The following is a 14,418-nucleotide window of genomic DNA, read 5'->3' on the forward strand; positions in this document are numbered from 1 at the left end:
GTTGGGAAAGAATGAGATGGAACAGCAGTGAGTGGTGCACATCAGCTCAGGGGTGGGCAGGAAATAAGAACAGGAAGCGTGAAAAGAGTTGGCTGCTGAATTTTACACAGCATCAAGTGTAGCCAAAAGAACTGTAATTGCAGGTAGTCCAAATTTAACTGAAGCCAACACCATCACTTCTGTATCAAGACTGCAGAGAAAAACATCTACCATGCTATTAGAAAATCCAGTTCTTAACAGTTTGGTATATCCTAACTTAGCCGAGAAAAATCAACACAGGTATTTTTAAGTTGATAGTTTTTATTTACAGATTTATTGGCAAAAGGTGGTGAGAAAGTTTCAAACATTTTAAACAGAGGGCACCATATTGGATCGTATGATGTATCAGTTGACAATCTTCAGTATCCAGCTGATCAAGTAAAGCTAATCACCACTTAAAGAAGGATAATCTGTATCAGCTCCATTAGAATATCCTGCCTAAAAACCACTTCAGGCAGTTTCTAAATCAACACAATCACAAATAAAAATGCAGTTTTCCTGAAGAATGTATACTTTGACTTTTATACTGTACCTGGTGTCAAATTGCCCACTTGATTACTGGCAAAGCAGTTACACTTCCTACTTTTAGTTGAAAGTTATAATCTCTGTCTGCAAATTCAGCTCTTGGGTAATTCTGACCTACTCTGAAAGTTTTACTGTGAGCATAGTCAAGATTGCAATAGATGAGATTGAAGGAAAACATTCCTGGTATACCACGTACCCATTATATTCAGCTGCATAACCATAAAAATCCTGTTTAAGAATTCTATTCAAAAAGAAGAAAAAATGTAGTCAGTTTTCACTTTGTCACATAGGTTTAATTCATCACTTGAGCTTCTTAGTTCATTCTTATAAATCAAGAGTGTTTAGTTCTTCTTCTAGTTCATCCAAGTCCTCTCCAGTAAACAGATTTTCATCAACTGGAACTGCATCAATTACTCCATTTTCCAATTCCCCATCTTCATCATTATCTTCCTCCAAGTCATTTTGCTTGCTGCTGTTTATATCGCCACCAGAAGCTTCACTTAATTTATTATCTGAAAATAAACATAATTCTTAGGCATTTCAGTGTCATAAGTTTCTTAATCACCAATTGAATTCACAATCCTATTAAACATGCTTTCAAGTTTTGAGACTCTGCAGAAGTTACTTTATTTGAAATTCATGTAGACTTATACTGGTTAAATTATTAATATGCAGGTCTGGATAATCAATTATGAAAATAGGTTAAGAAAACCCCAAACAACTCCAACTCCCACCTCCTGAAGCTCCTATTTTCATAAATGTATCAAACAATGAGTTGCTCCTACTTAATGTCTGCTCTTGAAAGACTCTGGCTTTTCAAGATAAGGGGATGCATTCCACAAGCACACCAAGATCAGGACTTTGCTTTCAGAAATTACAAGCTAGATAGAGAAAAACCTGAATAAAACCTTGGATCTTTCTTATATGCCTATTCTATGATTTCCAAAAATCTGAAAAAAAAAGTAAAGTTAGAACAAGCCCCTTAGAGATGTACTTGAAGCAGTCATAAACATTACCTTTTATTTAAGCTTGAATTTAAGAAAGTAAGTACACAGCATTTACTACAAGCTTTTGCTTTAACTGCACGTACCACTGATAGAAATTAATTACTGGTCTGTTGAAAAGACCTATTGGTTTACAAAGGGTGGGGGAGTAAAATTGCTGTCTACCTTTTGGAAAGCTCTAACAATACAATCTTCTGTTAGTGATGCCCAAATGAAGAACTTACCATCTTTTTCTACTGAAGTGTAGGTGCTGAATCGCTCAGGACTGGCCACTGTAATGCCAGTTTCCTCCACTGCCTTTGGGACATACAGGTTCAAATCCACATCATTTATGCACACAGGGTCTTCCATCTGAAAAACAAGCCAGGGTGCTCTGCATGAACTACTTTTCCACAAAAGTCCTCATTTCTGCATAATTTGTACCGCCTTTTTCACCTTCAACACAAACATTCTGATAAAATCCACTCTGTGGCAGTATGAAATTAACAAACAAGTTTATTAATTGCATTGCAAAAGCTCTCAAGTTAGAAGTTTTCAAACTTGAATGCAAGTGAACTATCACTAATTTAATCCTGTTTTTTACCTCATCATCATCTCCTGCTCCTTGAACATAATGGGTGTCATCTGCTTCTTCATCATCTGCATCAACCAGCTCTGGCCGGAACTCAAATACTTCACGTCCACTAATCTATTCACAGGAAAAGAAACATTCACTTATTACTTCAAGGAACTTGTACTGCTTAAAAAACAAAACAAAACAAAACAAACAATCTCAAAAAAGCAAGGGGAAGGATACAAAAAAACCAAAGTAATTCCAGGCCAGCTACTATTACAAAACTTTATGTACTCCCTCTTCTTGTATTAAAAATGGACTGTAGAACTTACCACCAATGCTTTGCCAGCTTTAAAATCTGCTTTCCTCCTCTCCATATCTTGCTCAGCCTTATCAATTTTTTCTTGTCTTTTTCTTCTCTTCCATGCAATAAAACACTCTAGAGTAATTTTGGTAACATTTGGTCCTAAGGCAGCACGCTGTCAAGGAAAGAGACTGATTAATGCTAGAAACTTTTTCCAAAGGCCATAACAAATTAAAATTTAATTACTTTTTTCCGGAAACTAACAGAAAACATTTCTTTCCAACTCCTTCTTAACTCTTAGCACTGTCAAACCTGCATCATTACCTTCCCATTTGATTCAACGTGCGATTTTCCAGTTAGTGAGATGAGTTGATGTGAAAGTTAACAGGGAAAGTGGACAAGGAAAAAAATACTATAATAGCTCAGTTCTTGTTACAATGACACTGCCAAGCAATGGAGACAGAAATAAGCAGAGCAGCAACATTTTCAGAAGGCCTTGTTCTCTTGGTTCCTTCCTCATTAGAGTTATGGGAGAACTAAGGAGACTGTGTGAGCCGGGGATAAGAAAAACCATAGAAGCCTTTGTTGTGACAGATTAATGAGAAATACCAGTAAGAAGAAGCCTCCTAATAAAGCATAAGCAACAGCTGTGCTAAGAATGCACAGCTATAGTTCTATTCACTAGGTAATAGGTTCTAAACAAAAAACATGAATCAGTACTACACATCTTCACCCTGGCTCATTGAGCTGTGAAAACATTAGTTTTTAATTAGAAATTAACAAGTTCTTTACATCTGTGTCTTCAGAGCAACAAAAACAACTACCACCAAAAGGTACCTGTCTGACAACTTTACCTCTTTTTCTATTAGGTCTTCTAAAGAAATTTCATCTTGCTTTTCCTCCTTCTTTTTGTCTTTTTTTAATACAAAGCCTGGAGGGAGAGCATGGCGATACATACAGTTGTCTCCTCCGCCTGGGCAGACCCAGAACCATCCATATTTGTTGTTTTCAATCGCATCAAGGAAGTATTTGCAGACCTGTATAGAACAGTGGTTGTTGTTAGCACCATGTCCTCTTTTCATCCCCAGCATTTTACACCAGGTGACAGTACAGGAATTCAAAGTCAGTTGTGCTCAAAACAGAGGGAAGGTGTGAAATGCATTGCTATTAGAAAAGTAAACAAAGAAGAGCAATTGATTATCTGAAACTCAGGTAGGCAACAGCTTCCCCCCTCAACACAATACCAATTTAAGAAGACAGGATGACTTAGAAGACTGGCAACTGCACTGCTGTAAACCCAGCAGCACATTTCCTCCTGATACCAACATTTTAAGCAAAACAGGCATCTGCCTCAGACATTAAACCTTCCAGCTCATGATCCTGAGGTAAAGATGCCATTCTGGGACTTTTAACAAGCAATTCATAGTTCACACTCACCAATATCAATGTTTAGTTTTGCAGTTAGGCAGTATCAATAGACTATTTAATTACTTGGTATTGAAAATGAGGTGAAATAGTTCCAAAGAATGAGAAAGGGATTAACACATTATGTCACTTAGTGCAAAACTAAAGAACATTGTTGAACTTAAAGCCCAGGAATTACAAATGACTCTGAATTAGTAAATTCCAAAATAAAGAAGAAAATTTCAAAACTTCTAAATGCTTCTGTATCACCCAGCACAAAAATAAACCAATATATATTGCAAGTCACTGCAATGAGATGATACACTTTGATCACCAGACATGAATCTTCCAGCCAAACAGGCTGCATGAGATTATTGCTGAGTCCTCTGGCGTTTCTGTTTTGAAAGCACTTCACCCACCATCCATTTTTAACTTACATGAGAACATACTATACAATGACTGAAAAGAGCTTTGGGGTTGTGGGTTTTTTGCCTTCTTTATTATTAGAAATTCTATCTATTAGAAATTACTAGCAAGTATTAGAAATACTATCGGACATACTTAGAACACATGATATTCCATTCAAAATCTTTAGAGAAACATATCTAATACCAGTCTGCACTTGACTCCCTCTACTACAGATCAATTACAAGGAAAAAAAAAAGAAAAGAAGACCTACTATTTGGGTTTTGGGTTTTTTCTTTTCTGCCTCACCATGCTTCTTGTTCACCACTTCTTCCAGCTTCTTCTCATCCCAGTTGTCCATTGTATCTAGAAAAAGACAACAGATGGCTTCACAAAAATTCCAAATACTAAACACTGCTGTCAGTGGTTTTCTGCCTAGTAACAGTTTTAATATGCAGTTCTTATATTTTATCTATCTTATACAATGGAAAATAAATTCAGGCTCTTAAAGTTTACAAACTCTTCTCTGCTGTTCGCAAGACAATTTCCTTAGAAATTTGTATTTTGAAATGCATAGAAAATGTTTCAGCTGAAGACTAAATAATGTGTATTTCCATCTGTATAGTACTGAGTGTGAACAGGGGAAAACAAGAAAAGACAACTGAAAAAAGAGAAGTTTAGAGGATAATGTCCAGAAGTATGGGTAATACAGCTTGAGGACTGAAAGAGATAATACCAAATCATCTGTGTTGAAGGGAAAAGAAGGTTCCATCAAAAGAAGCAGGATCACCAATGGTAACAGTAGTAGTGAATCTGTGGGATCCCATCATATACATTAAGGATGGCAGAGGCCAAAGTTCAAATAAAGACTGAGACATGAGGTACTGTCAAAAACCAGTTCTATAAAATCTCTAATCCCTGCTAAGTGAAACTAAAATACAGAGTACTTGGCCAACAAATAATTTGGGGAGAGAAAGTCACAGAAAAAAATCCCAAGTATCCCAGATTCTGGAGCTGTGCCCATCTGGGCAAACACTAGTAACAGTTCTGGAAGGCAGCTCCAGTTGCTCATTACACTTCCTCCTTTTGCACTTCTCCGGAACTTAGAAGAAAATAGGAACTAACAGAAAGATCAAATACTGTACAACTTGGTGCTTGTATGACAATATATTACACAGCACGATTTAAACCCCACCATTCAGTATCACCAGGTCATACTTCTCTTTCTTAATAAGCTCTAAAGGACATCTGTGAACACACTTGAAAAGGCAAGTTTGTGTTGTTCAGAACTTAGAACAGTGGGATGGGTTGCCTTTGCCACCAACCAGGCTCTTTGGGATCATCACCTCAACACAGAAGACACTTAATCTTCAACTGTCAGTTTCAGAATCAGAATAGTTTAGTAGTAACTTTCTAAAAGTGTTCTACCTTTCTCAAGGTCTTCATCTCTTGCATCAATGTAGACACTCCGTTTTTCACACTTCCTCTCCAAAGACAAATCATGAGAAAACTTGCACTTGTCTCCTTTAGTGCACTGTCCTTGCTTGAAGAAAGCACAAACTACAGATTTGGGGTCAGCACCTGAGTGAAGAAAGTGTTTATATTTTAACACTATTTTTAAGCAAAAGCACAAACAGTTCTGAGAACAATACTGAGGATTTAGAGAGAATAAAAACACCTATTTAAAATAACATGAACATGTCATACTTACTTTTATTGCATTATATTTGCATTAAGTATCAAAGCTGGCACTTGACTGTTTAGAGAAATATGGACAGCAGCGTGACTGAGCAAATTATTTATTTATATAATATAATATAACACATGAGAGATCATTCTGTGCAACTTCTTTCCTATTCAGTAAGCTATTCTTGTCTTTAATACATGGTAAAGCATCTTCTGAATGTCACCCTTTCCCCAACAGATTGACATAACACTATAAAAAAATTACAGTAATTTAATCTGCACTCATCCAGACCACTTCCTGTAATAATACAAGAAGATGGTTGTTCATAGGCCCCCAAAATAAGGAACTTTTCTTATAGCACAAACAATTCAATCAAACAAACTACAGTTTAAGTAAAAATCATACCACTAAAGAATTATTTAAGCATTAAGAGGTCATTAGGAAAAGCAATGAAAGCAGCTAGAAATGTATTTATGAGACATGACTAAACAAGAAGTACTTGATTTTTAATATTCATTAAGTACTCATGTACAGTTTTAAATTTGAGTTTATCACTTGCCACTTTCACTCGGTGTGACTCACCAGTGACAAAAGTAAGTACAGCAACACTTGTTTAAAATGTAATCCAAAAGTCTGGGCAATAGTAATCTTCTGAAATAACCTGCAGTCAAAATCTACTTCATTTAGAAAAAGCTGACCAGTGCAGATCATAAACACCAAACTGCCCTTTGTTGCTGATGACAAGGAGCAAGTATGAGGTTTGCTTTAAACACACACATGGAAATCACACTGCTTTTGTAAAACATTATTGCACATAATTTCACGTATTCCAGAAGATAAATAAAGAGTTCAAAACATTTAGTTCATTCCTACAGGTATTATACTTTTTTCTCCCACATGGCAGCCAACTGCAGTTTCCTAGAAGTATCAAAAACAAAAGAGTTGTAACAAAAATTTAGATGTTATCAAAAAACTAGTTTGTTCAATAACCAAGCTCAAGACAAACCACACTTCCAAAAGCAACACTACTGCTCATTATGAGGTCAGATAGAAGGAACTGGAAAGTTTTTACTGTTCTGCTTTGAGTACAATTTTCTGTGAAGACAATAGTTACCATCTTATATTCCTTGAAATACTTAGATGTACTTAAGTTTCCTGAGGAGACAGGGTGCTTTAAATACCATCACACACACGGAAATCATGACACACATCCAGAAACATCTAATGAATGAACCAGAAACAGCAAAGTATTTTCAGCTGCCCATTCAGTATTAACACAGCTTTTGATATTCTAAGGGTCTAGTGACTCCAGATAAAAAATACCAAATCTTACTGACAAACTACTACTCAGTACACTAGATAGGGAAGGAAACAGTCAAATCTACTTTATTAAAATATCAACTGGTGTTTTTGAAGGGCTATTTTATGTCAAGTAGCTGTACAAGTAAGAGAATATGAATGAAGAGAAATCAGTCATACCTTTGCTAATTTTCTGCGCAGCAACCACGGGCTTGAAGAGCTCATTTAATTCTTGTAATTCCTTTTTCTTGTCTTCTTTTTTTAATTTCTTCTCACTTTCTGTTTGAGCAGCCTGTGACAACCCCAAATGCATAGTTAGAAATAAAAATGTAGAATGCCAGGACTCACTTCATGAAAACTGCATGTTAAAATAGCCAATCATTCTAAATTAGTTTACAAGGGGAGGAGGGAAGAATCTGTGATGTCTGGAAGGCTCAGAATTGCTGCCCTTGTGTGCACCACCCGTGCCCCCTTAGGTGGCACTGACCTGTCACACAGGAGGGATGGCAAAGCTGTCAGTGGTGGATGCTGGCAGGTACTTTAAGTGCCACAGTGAACCTCTACTGCACCTCTATAAGGTAGGAAAGCCACTGAGAGACATCCAGATCCACTGCTCTTTTGTAGTGCAACTACTCCTTCCAGATCTGTGCCAAAACCCTCTTGTATCTTCAGTCCCCTGCGTGCTGTTCTGCTCCTTCTCTTCATGTGTACTGGCAGCAATTCCAGGAAAGCTCTCCGTAGAATTTAGGAAGTGCTTTTAAAACACTATTGCAATTTGCATCAATTCAACATACCCAACTTTCATGGCTAACCAGTGGCCTGCAGTCAAACACATTCTGTAGGTACTAAAGGCCAAGGACTGGAAAACAAGCTCACCTAGGAAAGGAAAGGTTTATATATAAGGAAAAAGCCTGACTCTGCCTCACTCTTTTTGGACAAACCAGAGAAGGCCTGTCTCTATACCACAGTGGGCTGACACCAGATGAAAGAGGACATGGCAGCAGCATTATTAGATCAGGTATGAAAGGAGGTTGTAGCAAGGGTGGAGTCAGTCTCTCTTCCAAGGTAACAAATGACAGGGTAAGAGGAAATGGCCTCAAGTTGCATCAAAAGATGCTTAGATCGGTTATTGGGCCAAATTTCTTCACTGAATAAGTGGTCAAGCATTGGAACAGGCTGCCCAGGGAAGCAGTGGAGTCCACATCCCTGGAAGTGTTCCAAAATGTGTGGATGTGGCACTTGGGAATATGGTTTAGTGATGAACATGGCAGTGCTGGGTTAATGGCTGAACTCAATCTCAGGGGTCTTTTCCACCCTTAAGAATTCTGTGATTATTTGACTCTTATCCTTGTGGGAAGCTACTCACACCACTATACAAGTATGTGGGGTACTTTTTTTTCCTAAAATACAGTGTAATATTGAAAAAGGATCTTGGTTCTTACAGTGAATTTCTCAAAAAGTGCACCAAACCGTTTTAGAAGGGAATTAACAGCTTGGTCAGTTTTCATACTGAAAGTTCACAAATGCTGTTTTATTTAACATGCAGACCCACACATGTCAACTACAGAAAGGAGTATTTTAAGAATATTTTGTTCCACCCCAGGGTTATAACGGCATGAAGATAAAGTTTGTCTGGAAAAAAACCCCAACAAAAATCAAACCAAACCCCAAAAAGCCAAAGAAACAAAAAATACAAACCAGCAACAACAAACCAACAAAACATCCCTTCAAACACCAAAGCCAAAACTTTGACAGCATTTTCATTTTCATCTCAGGACACAAGGAAAAATACTTTAAAGAATCCTTTCTTTCTGAGAGACAACCCTAAGTGAAAGCTATTTTATAAGGTAAGAAAGGTATAATGAAGTTAAAAATTTTGCTTCCACCATCCACAGTTAACAGCTACCAGCATTTAAGAAATAAGTTACTTTAAGCTGGCTAATTTAGACTGGTATTCCTATGTATGCCACAGATCCAGGGATTTCATGGACAAGTTTCAGGAGAACTGTTGGAATACCACCAGTGTTTTTCAAGTGACATCAAGGAATCTTTTCCACCACAAGTAATTATTAGATCTAATGACCTGAACATCAACTTAACTTTTCAAATTGTACTTGACATCTGTTAGTTTGTCCTTATGTTATTAAGGAATGTATCATGACATCACGAATTTAGCTGACAAAATGTAATTATTCTACGTATTCCCAGAACAGACAGCTCTGTAAATCATTAACAACCAGCCTACCCAGCCCTGTAAGAACAAGAGACCTGGACCATTTCCATTACAGTATTTTCATTAAATCTATGTTTTCTGATTAAGTATAATCCAACCATTGTATCTCATTTTATTTCATCATGCACAAGAGCAAAGAAGCAGACAGTGGCTCAGAATTTCAGTTTCTTGGACCAAATAGTTCACCAAATAGTTGCAGGCTTGTCAGGCTTGTTTCCACTTAAAATTACAGCAACTGCTTCCATAACAAGAAGAACAAGCACAAACAAGCTTATACTTTTTTTATCTTCCCCCAATTTAACTACTACTCTTAATTGCTATTCTTCAGATAAGGTGGGAATTGAAGTGAAAAAAGAGAAAGAAGGTACAACTGTACTTAGCTAGCAGAGAGTATCCACAATTTATTTTCAGGCATACCTTCAATTTAATTATGTTACTATCAGAACACTCTGTAGACAAAACCCCCACCATTATTAGTTGAGTTTGGTCGGGGTGCATTTGCTTTCCTTCTTTTAAATATATAAAAACTAAACCAAACCCCCAAACCAACAACCACCCCCCTCACTCTGTTCTACCCTTCTCAGCTGAACAAGCTTTTCAAGACTACGAGTTAGTTTGATCTGTGCCAGTCACAACATCAGGCAAGGAACAGCTCAACCTTTTTCTATTTCAGTCCATGACCACCTGCACGTACAGTGAGAGATCATTTCACTCTACAGGGGAAAACACTGGCCATGCTTACCTGGCGTGGATTTTGCTGACCAAACTTAACCTGGTGAGTCACAGCCTTGATAAACTTCTGCTGCTTTGCACCTTTTTTATTCTTTAGACCAAATGTTTTGTCCTAAATGAAGAGATACACATAGCCACATGAATTAAAAACCAAAACCAAACCAAACAACAAAAAACCCAACCCTTGCCACTCCTTTCAAGTTCTCAGTAAAAGAGATCATTTCCTCTAGAAACACAAGCAATCCAAGAAACAGTATGGCCAAAGTTTAGACTCCTCACTTCATCTTCACAATAAACCTTTGACAGAACCTTCTACGTGCTGCTTTTGTGTGAGTTCTTGCTTTTATCACCAGGCTCCTCATGTCCCAGTGTCAGTGTCTGTGTGCACCCACAGCTCTCAGGCCTCTCAAGGCAATGAGACAAGATGCTTTTGGAAACTATCCAAATAACAGCTGAGGGAAATATGAAGAGTGATTAGCCACAAATACTGCCTTTTTTCCTTCCATCTACCTGAAATCACTTACTACTTCTATGTTCAAGTGTGCACAAATGTGATGTTATGCAGATGCCAATTACCAAATGCAACATATTCTATTTTCAAGTATTTTAAGCTTTTCATGTTCTAACTGCACTAACTCGAAGTTAATGCCTTCCCCTACATGAAGTTAACAGGTGTTTCTGCTTCCTAAACCACTGCCAGAAGTTCCTCTTCACTGCCTGAACCAATTCTTCCTCTAGATCTTCAGTTTTATTGATAAGAAGTTTCTATACCAAACCTAGTAAAAATTACTTACCAAAAAAGAGCTCCCTTTCACACAGGCATCTCAGGCAGCAATTACTTTTTCTAACTGAAATACCTGCACTAAAAAACCCTTTGTGCTTTTGATTTGATACCAACGTTTTTTCCCTTACAGAAAAAATTAAGAGATGTTCATCCAGTGATAATACCTCAGTTCTCACATACTTTTGAAAGACCCAACAACCTGAAAATGTATGGTAAAATAATTACAGAATAAACAGTTCCAAGTTTCCAGTCACACCCTATTTTTCACTTACAATGTATCACCAGCTGGTCTTCTGTTACTTTGTGCTAATTTGAGAAGTCAAAATAATTAGTTGGGAAAGAAAAATCTATCATTCACACACTTGATTTCCACTGTAAACACCACATGGAACATATAATCCCTCTGTATTTAATTATACAGTAAATTATTGTTAACAATCAAAGTAAGTTTTCCCCCATTCAGCTGCATTTCTTTGTAATAAGAAGCAGAACTTTCTCTGACAGCTGGATTCAGTAAGAACTCCAGAAACTCCAAAGCCAGAACACAAGACCAGCTCTCACATGTCCAAGGAACAGAAGAACAACATCCTGCAGCCTCAGATGTAAAAGAACACTCACATCACATGGATATTGTGCCTTAATAGCTAAGCAGCTACTAGATTTTATGTCAATAAATTGAGGCAAATATTTAATTTTCTATAACTGCTCTACTTGTACTCTCAACATAAATTCTTTTGGTGTCAGCATAAGGTCGGTGTGACTACCCTAATAACTACGCCACACACACAGACACCCTCCTTGCAGTTTTTTAAAAAATCTGGTTTCTTGAAAAATTGGCCAAACTGTAAAAAAAAAGCCGCAAAAAGCCCCGACAGCCGCGTTTCAAACTGAGCGAGGAATCACAGAGCTGTGAGGGTTGGAAGGCACCTCTGGAGAGCACCTGGTCCAACCCCAGGGACGCCAACCCAAACGGCAGGGAGGTGGACTCGGGAAGCACCGGGACACCGCGGGCACCGGAGGGATGCGGGAAAGGGGCAGAGGGCCGAGCTCTGCTGTCAGATCGCGGGCAGCGCGGACACAGCGCAGGCCTGGAAATGCCCCGCTGGAGCCCCTGAGCCGACCCGGGCACCGGGAACAGGGGATGCTCCCCGGGCCGCTCCAGCCGGGAAGCGCCGGGCCCCGGGCCTGCTCACCTCGATGATCTTCTCCTTCTTCTTCTGGTCCGCCTTCTTGCTGCCCCCCGCCGGTTGCTGCTGCTTCTTGGGGGGCATGGCGGGGCGGGGCGGCTCCCGCCGGGGGCTGCGGGCCGGGCTGGGCTCGGGCAGGGGCCGGGATAGGGTCGGGAATGGGCCGGGATGGGCCGGGCCAGGCAGCGCCGCCGCCGCCGGGGAGGCGCAACGGGACCCGCGGGGCACGACGGGAAGTAGCGGGGCAGCCAATCACCTCCCGGCAGGCCGCGCGTGTCGCGTGACGTCACGAATTGGAGGCTGGACAGCGTGACGTCACGCGAGGAGGCTGGGTCGTGTGACGTCACGGATGGGCGGGGCACGCGGAGCTCCGCGGGGGAAAGGGCGGCTGGGTGAGGGGAGGGGACACTGCGCTGTGCGAGGGGTCCGGGCTCTGCACCCCGGGTTAAGGGCAGGGGCTCGGCAGCTGCAGCGCACACAGAGCGCACGGGCGGCCCCGGGAAGAGCAGCCCGTAAATCCCAGCTCAGCCGCCGGCGCCGCCATGGCCGGGGCAGGGGCACAGCACAGAGTCGGACACCGCTCTGGGAGCGGCTGCACAAGGCCCCGCCGCGGGGTGGGGTTGTTGTCCTGTGCAGGGCCGAGAGCTGGGAGTGGAAGATCCGTATTTATGGCCATAAACTAAAACACAAGGAGTTCCACATCACCACAAGGAAAAGCTTTACACTGCGGGTGGCAGAGCACAGTAACAGTGCCCAGGAATGCCATAAAGTCTCCCTCTGGAAACATTCCAAACCCACCTGGTTCCTGTGTCACCGGCTCCAGGTGGCCCTGCCGTGGCAGGAGTTTGGATGGGATGATCTCCAGAGGTTCTTTTCCAGCCCTCGTGAATCTGGGATTCTGTGATCCTTGTGGGTCCCTTCCAGCTCAGAATATTCTGTGATTCTGTGATGTGCTTTCCCTCTGAAGGACAGAGGGACAGCCTCTTCCAAAGGCAGCCCCAGGTCTGGGCTCTGATGTCTGTCGGCTGTGCTGACATGACCTCCAGGGATTTACCGGAGGGGATTTGGTGATGTGATAACACACACAATTCGGGTGTGTGAACATGGGGTATTAGAGCCCAGGGGCCTGTGCCCAGGGGCCATCCCCTGGAAATAAACAGCCTGACTGTGTGCAGAGAGTGTCTGTGTGCACTTCAGGAGACACAGGTCAGGTTTGAATGTGTGAAATTGGATCGCTGCCTGAGGGAAGACACACTTTCCATCTGTCCTCTTCATTTGCTCTCGAAGAGCCAAGACTTTGTTTGGTTTCACCAAGGATAGCACAAACCTTCATGAAGAAAGGGTGAAACAATCCCAAATTGACTCCAAATGCCCAAGTAGGATCATGATCTGGTACATAAGGCCCATGGGGTTTCTTAGCCTTGATGTGCACTGCTGCATTCCCGTGCTATGGCTTGGATGCACATTCTCTGAACATGCCACAAGTGTCATTTTCACTTTGATTTTGTGACATGGCCTTTCATGGCTCTTTCCTTCCCACACATGTACGAGTTTCTGCAACAAGAAGAAATGCAGAACTTGGTTCCTATGTTCGACATTTGCGAGTGGTTCCTGGATAATAGAAAAAAATGCTCTGGAAAAAAAGCAAGTGAAACAAGTGGGACATGCGTTATCCAGAATGGCCAACTTTTTATTTCTGAAAAATGTTCCAATATCAACATATTAGTTGCTAATGACAGATTTTAAAGTCAATCTGTTTCAGCCACAATAGTACAAATTCCCTTTCTCATTTTGAGTGAGGTGCTTTAGTCTTGCTAAAATGGATGTAGTTTTATACATTGTGCAGTAGGTAAAGCTTCTGTTTCTCACCAAGTTTAGTAGTTTCTGGTACCATCTGCATCCAAAAATATTTTAATAACAAGGCATATTTTTAGAATTGTCTCATGTGTCAGAGGTTAAAAACCAGACTGTGCTGTAAGCAAACAGCAAGCTGTTCCTACAAGACTTTCAGCACCCACAGATCTGTGGCACAAGATCCAAGGAGTTCAATAAAACATCCTGATTTTCAGAGTGCTCAGCTAAATAATCGTACCAGCCATTTGTCACACATGAGCTTGTATGCTCCAAAAGGGATGAATGTTTTCGTTCTTCACTTTGGGTTGTACATGTTCTGCGTTTCGGGTTTTATTTTTAAGCTGCGAATCACAAAGAAGTGCGAGGCAATGGAAGGTCTCAGAGGTTAACTGGTTAACATGCATGCTT

General features: G+C 40.4%; 1 protein-coding gene across 1 annotated transcript; it reads right to left on the minus strand.

The window, feature by feature from the left end:
* Window positions 1-282: 282 nt before the first annotated feature.
* Window positions 283-12,388, minus strand: ZC3H15 (zinc finger CCCH-type containing 15). Its single transcript, XM_071562297.1, has 10 exons — window positions 12,163-12,388; window positions 10,196-10,297; window positions 7,401-7,512; window positions 5,663-5,815; window positions 4,509-4,600; window positions 3,280-3,462; window positions 2,454-2,600; window positions 2,152-2,256; window positions 1,793-1,919; window positions 283-1,076 (listed from the first exon to the last, which is right to left on the minus strand). The coding sequence occupies exons 1-10, from the start codon at window positions 12,238-12,240 to the stop codon at window positions 889-891; spliced, it is 1,287 nt and encodes a 428-aa protein (XP_071418398.1). The 5' UTR covers window positions 12,241-12,388; the 3' UTR covers window positions 283-888.
* Between the last annotated feature and the right edge of the window lie 2,030 nt (window positions 12,389-14,418).

Source organism: Pithys albifrons, chromosome 8 (assembly GCF_047495875.1).
Source record: "Pithys albifrons albifrons isolate INPA30051 chromosome 8, PitAlb_v1, whole genome shotgun sequence".
Classification (NCBI taxonomy): Eukaryota; Metazoa; Chordata; class Aves; order Passeriformes; family Thamnophilidae; genus Pithys; species Pithys albifrons.